Consider the following 21,762-nt stretch of genomic DNA (forward strand, 5'->3'; position numbering starts at 1 on the left):
AATCTCTTTAATGTCTGACATAATAGAAGACAGCTGGATTTTCATGTCTGCTTCTGCATTCAATCTGTTGTGATATGTTGTTTAGGTTGAAGTATATGAAGAAAATCCATCCTCACAAATATATGTAGTTGGAAAATGGAGGAGAATTTTAATAGCCTTTTCAGATAATTGTGGATATTCTTCTTTAATACTACACCAAAACTCTGAAGTGGAGGTTTCTTAAAGGTTAGTTGCCATGTGGAATCTAAAATGATATTAGTGAACTTTCTGTACTCTCCATTGGTCTGTCTTGCACTTTGAATGAGTTTGTAACATCATGCACTGATCATTAGAAAAGAGTGGTCACAGATCTTCAAAATGTTGATACATTTCATTAGACAATAACCTAAATCACATTTGTTAATATCACCAGCAATCTCATCAGAAAAGTATTTAAGTTTTGGGAAGCTGCCAGTCTTACAGTGGATACAAATGCTTACAAGTTTTCAAAAATTCTGATTTTCACTTGAAAGTTCGTATTTCATCATTGGCAACAAATACTGTCAGATGTTTTCTTTGACATGACAGGCTCATTTCATTTATTTTTCAAAAAATGTATGCCCATTAACCAAGTCTGAATAACCATTGTTTGTCTGCCATAGTTGTCTGTTAAGTAGAAAATGGAATTTCATGAAAACAGTGGTTAGTTCAGCTCACAAGTCAAGTAATCACATAAATGCTTCTCAAGACAACTACTATGCTTCAGGATGCAGCAGAATTTCTTTAAGTGCGTGTCTTATTCCATCACACAAAATATTAAATAGATACGTACTCTAGGGTCAATATTTAATAAATATTTTCCCTGCTTCATCAATGATATTCTTTTTTTCTTTCTTTTTTTTTTTTTTGTCTGCATTGGGTCTTCATTGCTGCACGTGGGCTTTCTCTAGTTGCAGAGAGCAAGGGCTACTCTTTGTTGCGGTGCACAGGCTTCTCATTGCAGTGTCTTCTCTTGTTGTGGTGCATGGGATCTAGGCACGCAGGCTTCAGTAGTTGCAGCACTCAGGCTCAGTGGTTGCGGCGCACGGGCTGTAGGATGAGCGGGCTTCAGTAGTTGTGGCTCACAGGCCTAGTTGTTCCGTGGCATGTGGGATCTTCCTGGAACAGGGATTGAACCCGTGTCCCCTGCATTGGCAGGTGGATTCTTAACCGCTGTACCACCAGGGAAGTCCCTTCATCAAGGAGATTCTTAAGTGAAGCTTTCTTTTTTAACTGGGAGTGCATAGTAGTGAAGAATACAATACAGTTTGGTGACACTGCATTGATTTGTGCTAAGACCGAAAGTTTTACCCACCATTGCTTTTGTACCATTAGTGAGATTATCAGTACAATTGTCCCAGGATAAACAATCAGAAGAATTTTCAACACTTTTGAATATTTCAGTACTACTTGTGTTTCTTCTCAGGCATTGACATAAAAGAATGCCCTCTTGGATGATTAGTTGGTACTGAATGAATATAAACAAAATGATGAATGAATTTTGAATATAAAAAAAATTATGAATATAGTTGATGAATATAAACAAAATTAGTCCTTCTATATCAGATTAATATATTTGTAAGGCAAAAATACAAGTCTATTGACAAGACATTAAATCACTATGTTTTCAGCTAAATCTTTGAATCAGTGAATTTCTATCTTGGAAAATGACAATGCCATAATTTCTTTTATGGACTTTTCATCCAGCAGGCATTCAGCAATATTAACTGTACAAGGCTTTACTAGTCTCAGCTACTATGAGTGCTTTGCCAGCCAATGCAATATAGTAATTTAGCCTGTAAAATGCCTGAGTGGCTTTTTAATTTCTAGTTTGGAAAGTAATAAAAACAATTTGTGGTGTTTAAAGTGCTCACCACACCTGTGTTTAAATTTTCAATTCCTTTTGCTTTAAACTCTGAAAGATTGGTCTCAAAATGATGCTGCAGCTTAACTTGGACATAATGTTCTGTCACAGCAGACACAATAAGGTAAATTATTAACGTTTATAAAACCTATTGAAAGTTAGTTTTCATTGCACTTCATTTGATAAAACAAAACAAGAAATCAGTTTCACCCAATTACTTTGATGTAGATTTCTTTCTTCATTGAACCAGAGAATTCTAACACTTTCATCTTTCTCATCATCTTAGAGGTAAACAAAGAAGCTGTATGTAAAGAAAAATATTTTTTATTGTGACAAAATATACGTAACATAAAATTTACCATTTTAACCATTTTTAAATGTACAGTTCAGTGGCATTAAGTACATTCACACTGTTGTGCAACCATCACCACTATCCATCTCCAGAACATCTTCATCATCCCATACTGAAACTTTGTACCAATGAAACAGTAAGTCCCCAATCCTCAGCCAATAATCCATTCTTAAATATGAAAAAAATTATAAATTTTTCATCTTAGAGTAAAATGATTAATTTCTAAAGTAGTCTAATATTAAATTTAAAAAATTTTAAGTGTTTGAAAAAAATTCTTAAATATTATAAAACAAATCTGTAAATTGTACCTATTCTTGTTGTGCTGCCATGTAGATACAAGGACAATTTTAGGATTTCAAAATAACTACTTGTTTGATAATAATGAGGTTTTATCAGATATAGCAGGTATAACCAAAGAAAACTAACAAGAACTCAGTAAAGGTACAGAGAACAAGCTGAGTTAATCTCTGAAAATGCATATATTTATACCCTAATTCTATTATATCAGGAATCTAGAAAACACAAGAACACACATGTACACAGAGTGTTGACACCATCACATATCACAGAGCCACTGGGAAACTCTGCTGTATATACAAAAGAGAATGAAAATATAATAGGCAAATAACATCTTAGTACTCTTTTTTTTAATCATTTTGATTTTGATCTTTAAGGTCCCTGGACCACACTTTAAGAACTGTTGCCCTAGAACAACCACTTAAGGCAAAAAGCAAAACAAAACAAAACAAAGAAATAGAAAAGTATAGTTAAAAGTTCAATAGATAAATTAAAATAGAGTTCTAAAAAATATTAAATTAACTCACAAGAATGCAGAAAATGATGGATAGAGGAACAACAAATAAACAATGTCAACAATATAGCACAAGAAGGGCAAACAGAAAGCAAATAGTAAAACATAAGACCTAAATCTAAACATATCACTAATTATATTAAATGTTAATGGAGTAAACACTCCTGTTAAAATGTAGAGACTGTCAAAATGAATTTCTAAAAAAACAAGACCCATCTATACTCTGGCTTCCGGAATGCATTTTAAATAAATATAAAGACAGATATAAGTTAAAAATAATTAGATGGAAACTAATATACTATTCATTCAGTAAGTGTAAGAAGGCACTTTAATATCAGATAAAAGAGACTTCAAGACAAAGGGTATTACCAGATATATAAAGGTAAGCAAAGAATATTACCAAATATAAAGAGGTACATTTCATCAGAAAGACATAAAAATCATAAATGTGTACATGAAGCCAAATAGTAGGAATAAAGAGGGGAAAAAAGACTTACCAAATAGTAAGAAAAAAAGGGGGAAAAATCTCTACAATCATAGTTGGAGATTTTAATGCCCCATACTCAGAAGTTGATAAAACAAAAAATCAGTAGACATAGAAAATCTGAACAACACTATCAACACCCCTGAGCCAACTGACTCCCAATAACTGGAGAATATATATTCCTTTCAATTGATCATTTAAATGATCATCAAAATAAACCATACAGTGGACCATAAGACAGGTATCAATCAAAGAATGAAAAGGACTGGAATCAAAGAATGTAGTCTGGCCACAATGCAATTAAGTATCAATAACAACATGATATCTTCTTAAAAATCCAAATATTTAGAAATTATGCAACATAATTACAAATAACCCATGGGAAAAAGAAGAAATCACAAGGGAAATTAGAAAATATTTCAAACTGAAGAATAGTGAAAAACAATATACCAATATTTGTGGGATGCAGCTAAAATAATGCTTGCAGAGAAAAATACAGCTTTAAATGCTATATTAGAAAAGGAGAAAGATATAAATCAGTGACCTAAGGTTTCATCTTAGAAACAACTGGGGGAAACTATGAAAAAGTTTTTTGTTTTTTGTTTTTAAGTAAGCCCAAAGTAAGTAGAAGGACTGAAATAATAAAGGTAAAAATAGAAATCAATGAAACAAGCTATAGAGAAATTAAAGCCGAAAGTTAATTTTTCTAATAGATCAACAAATTTGATGTACCAAAAAAGGCAGAGTGAAAATACAAATTGCCAATACCGTGAATAAAAGAGGGACAATCACAATAGATCTTATAGACATTAAAAGAAAAATGAGGGAATATTATGAGCAACTCCTTGTGGATAAATTTGACAACTTAGATGAAATGGACAAATTTAAAAAAAAATACAACATAACAAAATTAATTAAAGATAAAATACAAAATATAAATAGCCCCATATTTATTAAAGACATTGAATTTGTTATCAGAAATTTCCCTCAAAACTCCAAACCTAGATGGTTTCACTGGTTAATTTTATCAAATATTTAAAGAAGAAATAACACCAATAGTAAACAAACTCTTTTGAAAATAGAGGAGAAAGGAACACTTCCTAACATGTTTTATGAGAACAGCATTACTCTGATACCAAAACTTGACAAAGACATTATTAAACAAATAAAAATTATACACTAGTATCCCTTATACTTAGAGATACAGAATCTAAGCAACATATAAAAAGGGATAATACATCATGACTAAAAAGAGTTTATCCCAGGAATGCAACATTGGTTTAACATTTGAAAATCAGTCACTGTAATTCACTACATTGAGAGAACAAAGGAGAAAAACCAAATAATTATTTGAATAGATATAGAAAAAACATTTGACAAAATTCAACACCATGAATTTTAAATTCATGATTTAAAATAACATGATTATTAAAAATTTAATAACATGAATAAAATTTATGATTTAAAAATAACAACAATGAAATGTTCAGCCAATAGGGAATAGAAGGAATGTTCCTCAATCTGATAAAGGAGGTCTATAAAAAACCTGCCATCAGTGTCATACTTAAAGTATTGAATGTTTTGCCCCTAAGGTTGGGAACAAAGCAAGGATGTCCACTCTCACCATTTCTATTCAATATTCTAATAAAACAAGAAAAAAAAGAAGGTATAAAATTGGAAATTAAGAAGTAAAACTGTCTCTAATTGCAGATAACATGATTGTTTATGTAAAGCATCCTAAGGAATCTACTAAACAGCTACTAGCAAATTCTCAGGATACAAGGTCAAAATACAAAATTACATTGTATTTTCATATATACCAGGAGCAATCAGTTAGAAAATGAAATTCAAAAAGCAATTCTATAACATTAATAGCATAAAAAAACAAAACACTTAGGAATAAATTTTGCAAAAAACAAGCAATACCTTTATACTAAAAACTATAAAATAATGCTGAGAGAAATTAAAAAGACATAAATCAATGAAGACCATTGTTCATGGATTGGAAGATGCAGTATTTTTAAGATGGCAATTCTCCCCAAAATGATCTATAGATTCAATGCAATTCCAATCATAATACTACCTTGAGGTTTTTTTTTTTTTTTTTTTTTTTTATTTATTTATTTACTTATTTTTGGCTGTGTTGGGTCTTCGTTTCTGTGCGAGGGCTTTCTCTAGTTGTGGCAAGCGGGGGCCACTCTTCATCGCGGTGCGCGGGCCTCTCACTATCACGGCCTCTCCCGTTGCGGAGCACAGGCTCCAGACGCGCAGGCTCAGTAATTGTGGCTCACGGGCCTAGTTGCTCCGCGGCATGTGGGATCTTCCCAGACCAGGGCTCGAACCCATGTCCCCTGCATTAGCAGGCAGATTCTCAACCACTGCGCCACCAGGGAAGCCCCTACCTTGAGGTTTTAAAAATAGAAATTGACAAGTTTATTCTAAAATTTATATGGAAATACAAAGGACCCAAATTACTTAAAAAGTAGCACTTTCCAACAGAACCTTCTGCGATGATGAAAATATTCTATATCTGCACTATTCAGTATGTGACTGCTGAGCACTCGAAAGAGGGCTAGTCTGAAAGAAACCGATCTTTTAATTTAATTTAGTTTAAATGTAAATATGTAAGTACTCACATGTGGCTAATGGCTATTATATTGAACAGTGCAGAAGGTAACTCTGAAAAAGAAGAGGACTTAGACTACATGACTTTGAAACTTAGTATAAAGCTACGGTAATTAAGACAGTGTGTTACTGGCATAAAACAGATCAATGAAACAGAATAGAGGGCCTGGAAACAATCCACACTTATATAGTCTTTGATTTTTGACAAAGAAGCTAAAGCAATTCAAAGGGAAAGGAAATCTTTTTAGCTAGTAGTGCTGGAACAACTGGTTATCCACATGAAATAAAAGGAAACTTTAGCTCCATCTCATATTATACACACACACACAAATTCAAAATGGATCACAAACTTAAATATAACTGAAAAAATTCTAAAGCTTTTAAAACCAAACACAGGAGACTATCTTTACAATTTGGGTATAGGCAAAGATCTCTTAGGCAGGTCATTGAAAGTAATCACAAAAGAATAAATTCATAAACTAGACTTAATTAAAATTTAAAATTTCCCATCAAAAAAATCAAAAATTTCCCATCAAAATGCAAAGGCAAGCCACAGACTTCAAAAAAATATTTGCAATACATACAACTGATAAGGAACTCATTTCCAGCATACATAGAGACTGCCTACAACTCAATAATTTTCAAAAAGACAACCCAATTTAAAAATGGTCAAAGATATGAACAGACTTTTCACAAAGAAGATATACAAATGGCCAATAAGCACAATATCATTAGTCATCCGGGGAAATGCAAATTAAAACCAAAACATCTACCATCATGGCTAAAATGAAAAAGATTGACAACCCCAAATGTTGTCTAGGAATTGGAACAACTGGAACTCTCATACTTTGTTGGAAGTACATCCATTTTGGAAAAAGATCTGGCAGTTTCTTATACAGCTGAACTTATACCTACCGTATGACCCAGCAATTCCACTGTTAGGTATTTACCTAAAAGAAGTGAAAGCAGCATATGTCCAGAAAAAGATTTGAATAAGAACGTTCACAGAAACAGTCCATCAACAGAAAAAATGGATAAACAAATTCTCATGTAAACAAATTCATGTAATTATACAGTGGAATTAGTGTGACTAACTGTCCTGGTTTGCCCGGAACTGAGAAGTCTTGGGGGACCTAGGACTTTCAGTCTAAAACTAGGAAACTTTTTTTTTTAAATAGGAAACTTACGAGCAAACCAGGAGTTGGTCACCCTAATTGTCCACCTCAGCAATACAAATACCTAACTACTAGTACATCCAACAACATGGATGAATCTCAAAACATTATGCTAAGTGAATGATACCTACACAAGGAGTTAATATCCTATGATTCCATTTATGTGAAGTTCTAGAGTAGGCAGAACTAAGTTGTGGTAAAAGACAAAAGCAGGAGAGTATTTGTGCTGGGGAGTTGGCTGTTGGGGAAGGGATGTGAGGGAACGTTCGGGAGTGATGGTAATGTTCTTTATTTGTATACACGTTTGTCAAAACTCAATGAATGGTAAGTTGAGGTTTCTGCATATCTGCATCTAAAGATACCTGTAAACAAATACTGAACTCTAGTTAATGATATGCATGCTGGAGTGAGGTCTAACTCTTCTTTACATGTCAAGTGTGGAATTTCTAAATATGTGGTGTGAAGATGTCAGAGGTGGAAGAAGGGAGAATCATTCCTTGAGGATTGCTCCTGAGTGGAATTGTTTGTCATGACTTTTCAGTTTAGGAAGATTTTCTTTAACTATTCGACAGCACTTTCCAGGTGGCTGAATCCTTATCTTTTGTTTTATAATCCTGTATTTTGTGGGAAGGATCTTATTTTGTTTTCTAAATCGGTGGGCTTCTTTCTCTGTTATATGTATGTAATTTGACTGCAATTTTATTAATTGCTTTGATATTATTCTTTGCTCTTTTCTCATACTTTTGTAGTTTTTATAGTATTTACAAGTATAAGCAGAGTATCTCCATATTATAAGATGTATTTTTAGCAGTCACTTTATTTCTCAAAGCAGTGACTGTAAATTTACTTATGGTTATATTTAAGGACAGTAATGCTTACAGCATTCTAACTTTTCTTGCTACCTAACTTTTCTTTAATAATATAGTACTTTTAAAATGGAAACTGGATTGCTTTTAGATTAGCTTTTTATTAACAACATTTTTGGGGGGATTCACAAAAATAAAAATGCACATTGTAGAAAATTTTAGCCTCGATTAAAAAATTTAATCTTGCTAGAATTTTATTTATTTTCACACATCCTTTTTGCTATGGTGGTAGGTCAGCTCAGAGAAGGTAGTCTCTTGCTATCTCAACATCTTTCAAGATATATTTCATCTTTTAGTTTGCTTACTTCTCATATACCTCTAAAATGTGTTGTTCTTGTAAGGAAATCAGCTATAATAATGGTTCTCAATCCTACCAAACCCAGTGACCCCTTCTAATAACATTTTAATAACCTATTTCTATCCTGAAATTAATAGATTGTTTAACATACCTACACACATAACTTCAAATGTTCAGTGCAATTGCCCTAACTGTAATATAAAGAGGAAATAAAAGGAAAGTAATTAATAAATATTTCAGTATGTAAATTTGGGGCGATGTAGTAGTCAGATGCTTGTATCTATACATAGAAATTGTGACTGAGACAGCTATAAATGCACACTGTTACAGGTGTGTTGCTTTGGTGTTTTACATACCACAAGCAGTATTGCTGTCAGTTTCATGCCTTTCTGAAATAGTTGACCATTCTTGATAAAGTTCTGAACAAAAAACAAAGGACAAATTTCCCTCAATTTACAGTATTTGGGGAAATGGTGAAAGCCTTAGTAATAAAATATTTTGGATTTGAAAGTGCATTTGGGTGCCTGCATCATTTTGTTATCAACATAACAGCATCAACAGAGGAATAACATCAACTAACAGAATCTAATAGAACAAAGCAAATAGCGCAGGAGTTGTATTTCTATTTTAATTTTTCATCTTACTGGAAATTAAGTGTATCAAATGGACTAATGCTTTTATTTCCCATTCTTTTCTCATTATGACAAAACTATCTCTCTGATTAACATCAATTAAAGCTCAGATCTTTTGCCAAGTTGTTTATTCCTATACTACTTAAGGTAACCTTGGCAGAACAAAATCTTCCTCCAGCTGCCACTGGGCAAGTTGGCAAAGAACTTATTTGTATTAACTGGGTAGTTTAAACACAAGTGGTTCTAAAAATAGGAATTGTAAAGCAAGATAATCAAGAGTTTATTTCAACTGGTGCTCACTCAGTGTTTTCTAGGAGTGCATTGCAAGAGGTGACTATATTGTATATGGATGAATGGCTTGTCATGACAAATGTGCGGGTTTTCATGATGATGAATTTTTTTTTCTTTTAGGGTATGTCTCTGTGCCAGACTGTTGTCGTAGGCTCTGTAGTCATTCTTCTCTACTCTTCAAGAGCATGTTATAATTTGGTGGTGATCACCATATCTCAGGATACATTAGAAAGTCCATTTAATTATGGCTGGGATAATCTTTCAGATAAGGTAAGTACCTAGCATGTATTGCCAATCTAAGTGTATGATAATGAAGTTAGCCTGACTAGGAGAACGTTTTAAGTGTTTGACTTGCAAACACTTGTATGGAATCTCTAGCTACTATCAGTAATCATACTTAAAAGTTCTATGTTTAAAAATCCTCATTTATATGTGGCACTTGAAATCATTCTTCAGAGAGAACTTCTCCCAAAGTAGTATTTTCTTTTCTTTTTGTTAATAATACTAACAGTGCCTTAAATCTATTGGTCATAAACCTATTTTACTAGTTTTTAAAGGATAGTGTTTAAATATCTCTAGATAAATTGGTTGCCTGTCATTAGCTAGTGAATATGGTTATGTCTTTAATTTGTTAGGATGAAATTAATTCTCTCTTACCCAAGAGCTACATATAACCTAAATATTTGGTTCAGTTTTAGATGTATGACTTTTATGAAAATCTGGCATTATCAGTCTTGATAATGGGAGAGCATTCGTAGTTCCTTGGGTGTCCAGGTGTTTTCTGTAGTGATTCCTGGTGCCCTAGCTATGCATATTTGACTTCCCAGCATTCACCATCCTTTTCCTAGAAGTACATTTTGACATGGGTACATGTCATATCTTTATTTATATTAATTTAACTTTGTACTGAATTTAAGGCATTGTGGGATACTATTTTATCTGAATTTCAGTTATCTTTCTAAGAAGGAATTTTCACGTGTGGTTCCATGTAGCAGATTCCCTTCACTCCTTTTCCCATTTCTCTCTTCCCACATCTATTAGAATAGAAACAAATCCAACATGGAGTTTAAGCCCAAAAGCATGTTTTTAAGTAGCAACAGAGCTGAGCGACTTGCATGTTACATTTCTCTACAGGTATAACTCAGGGTAAGTGTAATTATTTTGCCTTTAGAGCAGCTGGAACCAGTAGTCTCTTTTATAATTCTCCTTAGACTATGGGGCCTAAACCATCTACCCCATTACCCATGTATTTAAAATATTTTCATAAATTGATGCATTGAAAAAGTTAGTACCTCTTTATTCTACTTAATAACAAAGCATTTTTATGACCTTTAAAGGATAAATATCATTACATGAGAAACCATAAAATATAGAAAATTAATTTAGAGTTTTATGTGCCTGTCAGTTGATGTTTTAACTTACCCTACCTGAAGCAAGTTGATTGTGGAGGGTGATTTCTTACACATAAAACAGATTTTAAAATTGCTCTGCCATATTCTATTTACAGGCTCATGTAAAAGACATAAGTGGAGAAGAGTATATAGTATTTGGAATGGTCCTCTTTCTGTGGGAACATGTGCCAGCATGGTCGGTGGTACTGTTTTTCCGGGCACAGAGATTAAACCAGAACTTGGTATGATGTCATAATATTACCTAATGTCTGTTCTCCTTATTTTAAAAAATAATGGAACATTTATATTGATTTTCTATTTTTGGCAAAGACTAAAAAGCATTATAGATCCCGGCCTCCTTTCTTAGTTGAAAAGTGGATCTTCATATGCTATCTAATACTTTGTTCACAGGCACCTGCTGGCATGATAAATAGTCACAGTTACAGTTCCAGAGCATACTTCTTTGACAATCCAAGACGATATGATAGTGATGATGACTTGCCAAGACTGGGAAGTTCCAGAGAAGGAAGGTAGATGTACTGAATTAGTACTGACATAGATTCAAAACAACAAATCTAAGCTTTAACCCAAATATGAAAAGGGTGATTTGCTGATATATGTCAATAAATAAGATCATTTAACATTGGAGCTTAGAACAGTAGATGTTAAACCCATGATGGGACCTGTACTATAAAGAATTATCATCTGATTCTAAGCCCATATATTACCTTTATTTGAGAAATGCCTTTGGGGGTAAAATGGTATCATTTTATTGCAGGATTCCTTGTTAGTTCAGAGCTGATGGGGGTTGGTGAGCAGGGAAGAAATACTATTATAGTGATTTTATATGTTTCCATATCTAGTCTGCTGTTCAAAATCCACAGAGAAACCCTAGGTAAAACTCTTGCAAAGCTTAGGTGCCATAGAAAATCTTCGTGTGCCCTACTTGTTCCAAAATCTTTGCAAGTCCATACCATTAGCTATGTGTCAGTGCAAAGAGAAAGCCTTAATGCACACCTACATAATGCTTTGAGTTTGATGTAGCATTTTCTATAATCCTCACTTCATCTGGACAAGTTACTTAACCTCAGTTTTTTTAGTCTGTTTTCATCTGTAAGATAGGGATGGTAATAGAACCTATCTGATAGGGTTGTTGTAAAGATTAAATGAGTGTACGTGTGTGTAAACATACTGTACATATGTATGTATATACACATATACATATATATACACACACACAAACATGTCTTAGAATAGAACCAACTACATAATAAGCACTATATTGTTATTATTATTATCTGATAATCAAGTTCTACTAGTTTTGAGTGGTATTAATTCATTATTTTCTAATATGTGATATAGAATCAAGGATATTAGATAAAAGTCATTGAATTTTGCAGAGAGCCATTATGTTATTTGGCAAAGAACATATTTCAATATATTCGATACTAACTGTATTATAAAATTCATTGAAAACTAAAAATGCCAACATGACTTATTACATCCTGATCACAGTCCTTTGGCTTTTTTGCCCTTTTTTGTTGCAGTTTATCAAATTCACAAGGTTTGGGCTGGTATGGCACCATGACTGGGTGTGGCAGCAACAGTTACACAGTCTCTCCCCACCTGAATGGACCTATGACAGATACTGCTCCTTTGCTCTTTACTTGTAGTAATTTAGATATGAACAATCACCATAGCTTATATGTAACACCACAAAACTGACGGCGTTACCAAGTCGTGATTCTTCAGTCGTTTTCCATGAATGTGTATATCCAGTGTGTTTAAATTACATCTACATAAACATTCCATTATCTGTTGCAACCGAAAACAAAGCCTGGAAATGTGGCCGTGTCCAGTGGGGGACACGGCTGTTACTTTTGACCTCGTCCTGGTAAAATGAAGTGCAGTGGAAAGTTTGGAGTGGGAGAAAAGAGGGATTAGACCTTAAGGCACTTGATGGCCTCCAAACATCCTGACTTTGGAACATCAAATGCATAGTTGCATATTTGCACTTTTACCTTTGTCCTGAAAGAGTACACTGCAGTCCCCAAAGTCATACCCGGTGTTCACATTGGGATATTATGTTGTACACCAAATTAGGAGGCAATTTCCCTACAAAAATCAAAGCCTGCATATTCAGCAGTGTACTCCATGTAGAATTCTTACCCAATAAAATTTATAGTGTGAACAGTGCACAGAATGAAGGCATACAAATGTACCATTCTTTTAAAAGATCTCCTAAAAAGTATGTAATCATTGAAGATAGTTCTTTTAAGCATGATTGTACAGTACCAACTGAAATTATTCAAATAATCATTTTAAACAAATGACGGTAGTAATCCTTTACAGTGAGGACCAGCAGTGTTCTTTGGAAAGCCACAGTCATTTCTTCAAGAGGAAAGTATACCTGTCAAAATTATGTGGCAACTTTGAGTAGACTTGGTCAAGTGATTATTTTGTATGATTAAGATATATGTAGTAGTTTAAGCATGATTCTTCAAGAAAGCAATAGTAATTTTTGCATAGGGAGATTTCGGTAGAAACTTCTTGGGACTAAACAAGTTTACAGATGCATTTAAGAACTATTCATAAAATGTATAACTCTGAGTTAAAACATGAATACACTTTCAAAGGCATTCAATTTAGCTGAAACAAAATATAGGTAATCTTACTTATTCCTATTGAATCAGGATTATCCTCAGGTAAATTAAATCATGATACGTTATTGCAGTGAACTCAAGTGCAATACTTTGTAAGACATGTAATTCCTCCTTTAGTTTTCACATTTTTATATCTTGTATATGGGTAAAGCCAAATTAAATTTAATTCAAATTAATTCCAGCAGTAGACTAAATGAACAACTTATGTAAATGTACTAACTAGGTAAGTATAAAACCAGTGGTTCACAATATTGGAATACTTTTAGAATTATATTAAAACTGTCTTGAACGTCCTATCTTGGATCTAAAAAATAATACATGGTAGGCTAAGATAATAGAGAATTTTAAAATGCACTTTCTACCAGTGTCTATATGGAAAGAAGTAGATGCTGAATACCTCAAGATGCCAAGGTAACGGGCACACTGGGAAGCTGTCACAACATGCTTAAAGACGACTAACTATATATACAAATGTTTGCTGATCTATTTCTTCAGAACTGGAACTAATACAACTATCCTTTTCTGTCTTTACTTTGATTAGAAAGTTATGTTTTATTTCTACTCTTACATAAAATACCTTTCAACTTTTTGATTAATTGATTCAGTAACTTCATAAAAGTATAACAATAAGTGAAACCCCAAGAAAAAAATGAAATTTATAATGCTTTTGATCTTTTGGAAGGCTGGTACACAGCCAAAGAAATTTCACCTTTTTATCATACAAAATGATTCTGAATTCAGTCAAAAACATAAACTTACAAATGTTACTTTGGGTTTATTTATAATAAATTCTCTCAATGCAACCAAATTATTTAAAATTTTATAGTATAGAAGTTAACCTTGCTAGTAACAGAACAACATAACATGCACTTACCTGAGTACATTTTGATTGCGACTTCAGTTATTGGGTTTCTTTTCAGAATGCCAACTATTTATTTTCCTAATAATGTTAGATATCTAATTATCTAGAACTATCTGAGAAGATCTGTGTTGCCTTTGTTAGTCCTCGGGGTTCAAAGTGATAAAGTAAATTTTTTCTAGTAAAGCTTCCCTAGACTTCCCTAGATAATGCTCCTATTTGACCAGATAAGCAAAGGTTACTTTTTAAAAATATTTCAGATAAAATAACTTCGTTCTTTCAGCTGCATTCGTTGATTCTTCCAAATCCGAGATTTGTAAATTTCTTACCCCTGACCAGGGTACCTGAATTCTTGCATTTGTCTCCTTATACACATCTCCCACAATATATCACCAAAGACAAAAAAGATAAACTTCTGGCCCAGTTTTTGCTTAAAAATTCCAAAGCACTAGGAGCACTTTAAGTCTGGTCTCGAAAGAAGGAGTTGTTTTAAAATCAAAGGGCTATCGATTCCCTGTTCATCCTGCACTGAAGCACATGATGACAATTTCAAACCTTCTTTTTGGTTCATTAATTAGAACAGAGAATTTCATTGCTTAAGTGTGTAATTTTACAGTGGTTAGCAGTACTTGTTTTTATCATTTCATTTGGGTGGTCATTAATTTTGAAACTCTTGCCACTCATTATAGCTGGTAGTAGTTTTATGAAAAATGTAATTTATAGCTAAAGTGGCTTTTTTATGCATAGCTGCCTTTTTTATTGTTTAATGGTGTTTCTCAGCTATATAATCAGTTTCAAACTGGTTGTAAAAGTATAGCTGTGGCCAATGAATGTATTTATTTGTTGTTTCACTAAATTGTAACAAAACACTACTGTTAAAAATAAAAGTGTTTGTGCTTTTACCTGGAGGTCTGGTTTTCTTAACCTGTCTTAACAGACTACACCGATTGAGTTTCTATCATGTAAGGATAAGAAGCCTAGTGCTACCATAGAAAAGAGAAAAATACCTGGAGTTACAAATGACCGTTTGCTTTTAGTGAGCTTATAATTACAGATCTTCCTTGGCTTATCGTAAGTGAAAATGCATCTAATACACCTGGCCTACTGAACATCACAGCTTAACCTAGGCTACCTTAAACATGCTCAGAACACTTACATTAAACTACAGTGGGGCAAAACCATCTAACACAAAGCCTATTTTATAAGAGTGTTGAATATCTTGCATAATTTATTGAATATGTACTGAAAGTAAAAAACAAAATGGTCCTATGGGTCCAGAATGGTTGTGTGTGGTTTGTTTACCCTTCTGATCGCATGGCTGCCTGAGGGCTGCAGTGCTGCCGCTGCCCCAGGTAGCGAGAGAGGGTCATACTGCCTACGGCTAGCCTGGGAGAAACAAAATTCAAAAGTGGAAGTACAGTTTCTGCTGAATGTGTGTTGCTTTTGCACCATTGTAAAGTTGAAAAATCTTAAGCTGAACTATCATTAAGTGGATAACTGTATGTACTTCACATCTACAGGTGGTATACACTAATCAGTATTATACACGAATTTGATATGAAATGCCATAATTTAAAATACCAATACGCTATTAGATAGTACATGTTTATTCACACATTAAGCTAAGAAAAATTCTTGCATGAAATAACTTACAACACCTCTCACCTTCCCCTTAGACTCTTTTTTTTTTTAACATATTTATTGTAGTATAATTGCTTCACAATGGTGTGTTAGTTTCTGTTTTACAACAAAGTGAATCAGCTATACATATACATATATCCCCATATCTCCTCCCTCTTGCATCTCCCTCCCACCCTCCCTATCCCACCCCCCTAGGTGGTCACAAAGCACCCAGCTGATCTCCCTGTGCTATGCAGCTGCTTCCCACTAGCTAGCTATTTTACATTTTGTAGTATATATAAGTCCATGCCACTCTCTCACTTCGTCCCAGCTTACCCTTCCCCCTCCCCGTGTCCTCAAGTCCATTCTCTACGTCTGCGTCTTTGTTCCTGTCCTGCCTCTAGGTTCTTCATGACCATTTTTTTGTTTTTTTTTTTTTAGATTCCATATATATGTGTTAGCATACGGTATTTGTTTTTCTCTTTTCAACTTATTTCACTCTCTATGACAGACTCTAGGTCCATCCACCTCACTACAAATAACTCAATTTCCTTTCTTTTTATGGCTGAGTAATATTCCATTATATATATGTGCCACATCTTCTTTATCCATTCACCCGTCAATGAACACTTAGTTCACTTCCATATCCTGGCTATTGTAAATAGAGCTGCAATGAACATTGTGGTACATGACTCTTTTTGAATTATGGTTTTCTCAGGGTATATGCCCAGTAGTGGGATTGCTGGGTCGTATGGTAGTTCTATTTTTAGCTTTTTAAGGAACCTCCATACTGTTCTCCATAGTGGCTCTATCAATTTACATTCCCACCAACAGTGCAAGAGGGTTCCCTTTTCTCCACACCCTCTCCAGCATTTATTGTTTGTAGATTTTTTGATGATGGCCATTCTGACTGGTGTGAGGTGATGCCTCATTGTAGTTTTGATTTGCATTTCTCTAATGATTAGTGATGTTGAGCATTCTTTCATGTGTTTGTTGGCAATCTGTATATCTTCTTTGGAGAAATGTCTATTTAGGTCTTCTGCCCATTTTTGGATTGGATTGTTTGTTTTTCTGATATTGAGTTGCATGAGCTGCTTGTAAATTTTGGGGGTTAATCCTTTGTCAGTTCCTTCATTTGCAAATATTTTCTCCCATTCTGAGGGCTGTCTTTTCGTCTTGTTTATGGTTTCCTTTGCTGTGCAAAAGCTTTTAAGTTTCATTAGGTCCCATTTGTTTATTTCTGTTTTTATTTCCGTTTCTCTAGGAGGTGAGGTGGGCCAAAAAGTATCTTGCTGTGATTTATGTCATAGAGTGTTCTGCCTATGTTTTCCTCTAAGAGTTTTATAGTGTCTGTCCTTACATTTAGGTCTTTAATCCATTTTGAGTTTATTTTTGTGTATGGTGTTAGGGAGTATTCTAATTTCATTCTTTCACATGTAGCTGTCCAGTTTTCCCAGCACCACTTATTGAAGAGGCTGTCTTTTCTCCATTGTATATTCTTGCCTCTTTTATCAAAGATAAGGAGACCATATGTGCATGGGTTTATCTCTGGGCTTTCTATCCTGTTCCATTGATCTATCTTTCTATTTTTGTGCCAGTACCATACTGTCTTGATTCCTGTAGCTTTGTAGTATAGTCTGAAGTCTGGGAACCTGATTCCTCCAGCTCCGTTTTTCGTTCTCAAGATTGCTTTGGCTATTCGGGGTCTTTTGTGTTTCCATACAAATTGTGAAATTTTTTGTTCTAGTTCTGTGAAAAATGCCATTGGTAGTTTGATAGGGATTGCATTGAATCTGTAGATTGCTTTGAGTAGTATAGTCATTTTCACAATATCTTACAATCCAAGAACATGGTATATCTCTCCATCTGTTTGTATCATCTTTAACTTCTTTCATCAGTGTCTTATAGTTTTCTGCCTACAGGTCTTTTGTCTCCTTAGGTAGGTTTATTCCTAGATATTTTATTCTTTTTGTTGCAGTGGTAAATGGGAGTGTTTCCTTATTTCCCTTTCAGATTTTTCATCATTAGTGTATAGGAATGCCAGAGATTTCTGTGCATTAATTTTGTATCCTGCTACTTTACCAATTCGTTGATTAGCTCTAGTAGTTTTCTGGTAGCATCTTTAGGATTCTCTGTGTATAGTATCATGTTATCTGCCAACAGTGACAGCTTTACCTCTTCTTTTCTGATTTGGATTCCTTTTATTTCTTTTTCTTCTCTGATTGCTGTGGCTAAAAATTCCAAAACTATGTTGAATAATAGTAGTGAGAGTGGACAACCTTGTCTTGTTCCTGATCTTACTGTAAATGGTTTCAGTTTTTCACCCTTGAGAAAGATGTTGGCTGTGGGTTTTTCATATATATGGCCTTTATTATGTTGAGGTAAGTTCCCTCTGTCCCTACTTTCTGGAGGGTTTTTATCATAAATGGGTGTTGAATTTTGTCGAAAGCTTTTTCTGCATCTATTGAGATGATCATATGGTTTTTCTCCTTCAATTTGTTAATATGGTTTATCACATTGATTGATTTGCATATATTGAAGAATCCTTGCATTCCTGGATAAACCCCACTTGATCATGGTGTATGATCCTTTTAATGTGCTGCTGGATTCTGTTTGCTAGTATTTTGTTGAGGATTTTTGCATCTATTTTCGGCGGTGATATTGGTCTGTAGTTTTCTTTTTTGTAACATCTTTGTCTGGTTTTGGTATCAGGGTGATGGTGGCCTCATAGAATGAGTTGGGGAGTGTTCCTCCCTCTGCTATATTTTGGAAGAGTTTGAGAAGTATAGGTGTTAGCTCTTCTCTAAATGTTTGATAGAATTCGCCTGTGAAGCCATCTGGTCCTGGGCTTTTGTTTGTTGGAAGATTTTTAATCACAGTCTCAATTTCAGGGCTTGTGATTGGTCTGTTTATATTTTCTGTTTCTTCCTGGTTCAGTCTCAGAAAGTTGTGATTTTCTAAGAATTTGTCCATTTCTTCCAGGTGGTCCATTTTATTGGCATATAGTTGCTTGTAGTAATCTCTCATAATCCTTTGTATTTCTGCAGTGTCAGTTGTTACTTCTCCTTTTTCATTTCTAATTCTATTGATTTGAGTCTTCTCCCTTTTCTTCTTGATGAGTCTGGCTAATGGTTTATCAGTTTTGTTTATCTTCTCAAAGAACCAACTTTTAGTTGTATTGATCTTTGCTATTGTTTCCTTCATTTCTTTTTCATTTATTTCTGATCTGATCTTTATGATTTCTTTCCTTCTGCTAACTTTGGGGTTTTTTTGTTCTTCTTTCTCTAATTGCTTTAGGTGTAAGGTTAGGTTGTTTATTTGAGATGTTTCTTGTTTCTTGAGGTAGGATTGTATTGCCATAAACTTCCCTCTTAGAACAGCTTTTGCTGCATCCCATAGGTTTTTGATCATCGTGTTTTCATTGTCATTTGTTTCAAGGTATTTTTTGATTTCCTCTTTGATTTCTTCAGTGATCCCTTGGTTATTTAGTAGTGTATTGTTTAGCCTCCATGTGTTTATATTTTTTACAGATTTTTTCCTGTAATTGATATCTAGTCTCATAGCGTTTTGGTCGGAAAAGATACTTGATATGATTTCAATTTTCTTAAATTTACCAAGGCTTGATTTGTGACCCAAGATATGATCTATCCTGGAGAATGTTTCATGAGCACTTGAGAAGAAAGTGTATTCTGTTGTTTTTGGATGGAAGGTCCTATAAATATCAATTAAGTCCATCTTGTTTAATGTATCATTTAAAGCTTGTGTTTCCTTATTTATTTTCATTTTGGATGATATGTCCATTCGTGAAAGTGGGGTGTTAAAGTCCCCTACTATGATTGTGTTACTGTCAATTTCCCCTTTTATGGCTGTTAGCATTTGCCTTATGTATTGAGGTGCTCCTATGTTGGGTGCATAAATATTTACAATTGTTATATCTTCTTCTTGGATTGATCCCTTGATCAGTATGTAGTGTCCTTCTTTGTTTCTTCTAATAATCTTTATTTTAAAGTCCATTTTGTCTTATATGAGAATTGCTACTCCTGCTTTCTTTTGACTTCCATTTGCATGGAGTATCTTTTTCCATCCCCTCAGTTTCAGTCTGTATGTGTCCCTAGGTCTGAAGTGGGTCTCTTGTAGATAGCATACATACGGGTCTTGTTTTTGTATACATTCAGCCAGTCTATGTCTTTTGGTTGGAGCATTTAATCCATTTACACTTAAGGTAATTATCGATATGTATGTTCCTATTACCATTTTCTTAATTGTTTTGGGTTTGTTTTTGTAGGTCCTTTTCTTCTCTTGTGTTTCCCACTTAGAGAAGTTCCTTTAGCATTTGTTGTAAAGCTGGTTTGGTGGTGCTGAATTCTCTTAGCTTTTGCTTCTCTGTAAAGGTTTTAATTTCTCCATCGAATGTGAATGAGATCCTTGCTGGGTAGAGTAATCTTGGTTGTAGTTTTTTCCCTTTCATCGCTTTAAATATGTTCTGCCACTCCCTTCTGGCTTGCAGAGTTTCTTCTGGAAGATCAGCTGTTAACCTTCTGGGGATTCCCTTGTATGTTATTTGTTGTTTTTTCCCTTGCTGCTTTTAATGTTTTTTCTTTGTGTTTAATTTTTGATAGCTTGATTAATATGTGTCTTGGCATGTTTCTCATTGGATTTATCCTGTATGGGACTCTCTGTGTTCCTGGACTTGATTGACTATTTCCTTTTGCCATATTAGGGAAGTTTTCAACTATAATCTCTTCAGTATTTTCTCAGTCCCTTTCTTTTTCTCTTCTTCTTCTGGGACCCCTATAATTCAAATGTTGGTGCATTTAATGTTGTCCCAGAAGTCTCTCAGACTGTCTTCAGTTCTTTTCATTCTTTTTTCTTTATTCTGCTCTGCAATAGTTATTTCCACTATTTTATCATCCAGGTCACTTATCCGTTCTTCTGCCTCAGTTATTCTGCTATTGATCCCTTCTAGAGAATTTTTAATTTCATTTATTGTGTTGTTCGTCACTGTTTGTTTGCTCTTTAGTTCTTCTAGGTCCTTGTTAAACGTTTCTTGTATTTTGTCCATTCTATTTCCAACATTTTGGATCATCTTTACTATCATTGCTCTGAATTCTTTTTCAGGCAGAGTGCCTGTTTCCTCTTCATTTGTTTGGTCTGGTGGGTTTTTACCTTGCTCCTTCATCTTCTGTGTGTTTCTTTGTCTTCTCATTTTGCTTAACTTACTGTGTTTGGGGTCTCTTTTTCACAGGCTGCAGGTTCGTAGTTGCTGTTGTTTTTGGTGTCTGCCCACAATGGCTAAGGTTGGTTCAGTGGGTTGTGTAGGCTTCCTGATGGAAGGGACTAGTGCCTGTGTTCCAGTGGATGAGGCTGGATTTTGTCTTTCTGGTGGGCAGGACCACCTCCAGTGGTGTGGTTGACCTTATTATGTCTGTGTCTGTGACCTTATTATGATTTTAGGCAGCCTCTCTGCTAATGGGTGGGGTTATGTTCCTGTCTTGCTAGTTGTTTGGCATAGGGTGTCCAGCACTGTAGCTTGCTAAACAAGCGCTAAAAAGTATACTAACAAGTGCTAAAAAGTTTACTAAAAAAAAAAAAAAAGACAGACAGAACCCTAGGACAAATGGTAAAAGTAAAGCTATACAGAGAAAATCACACAAAGAAACATACAGACTCACAAAAAGAGAAAAAGGAAAAAATTATATATATCTATATATTAATAAAAAAAGGAGGAAGAGAACAACCAAATTAATAAATCTACCAATGATAATAACTCTAAATACTAAGGTAAACATAAAACCAGGAACAAATTAGATGCA

At 34.2% G+C, this 21,762-nt stretch overlaps 1 protein-coding gene across 1 annotated transcript in view; it reads left to right on the plus strand.

Annotated features, from left to right (window-relative positions):
• The window catches only part of GPR137C (G protein-coupled receptor 137C), a 55,225-nt gene extending 40,034 nt beyond the window's left edge, over positions 1 to 15,191 (plus strand). Inside the window, exons 4-7 of the mRNA XM_036845184.1 lie at positions 9,537 to 9,686; positions 10,924 to 11,049; positions 11,219 to 11,337; positions 12,355 to 15,191. Of these exons, the coding sequence (XP_036701079.1) occupies positions 9,537 to 9,686; positions 10,924 to 11,049; positions 11,219 to 11,337; positions 12,355 to 12,532 (573 nt within the window). The 3' untranslated portion in view covers positions 12,533 to 15,191. The remainder of the gene's footprint in view (positions 1 to 9,536; positions 9,687 to 10,923; positions 11,050 to 11,218; positions 11,338 to 12,354) is intronic.
• The last annotated feature ends 6,571 nt before the right edge of the window (positions 15,192 to 21,762 follow it).

The sequence above is a fragment of the Balaenoptera musculus genome, chromosome 2 (genome assembly GCF_009873245.2).
Source record: "Balaenoptera musculus isolate JJ_BM4_2016_0621 chromosome 2, mBalMus1.pri.v3, whole genome shotgun sequence".
NCBI lineage: Eukaryota > Metazoa > Chordata > Mammalia > Artiodactyla > Balaenopteridae > Balaenoptera > Balaenoptera musculus.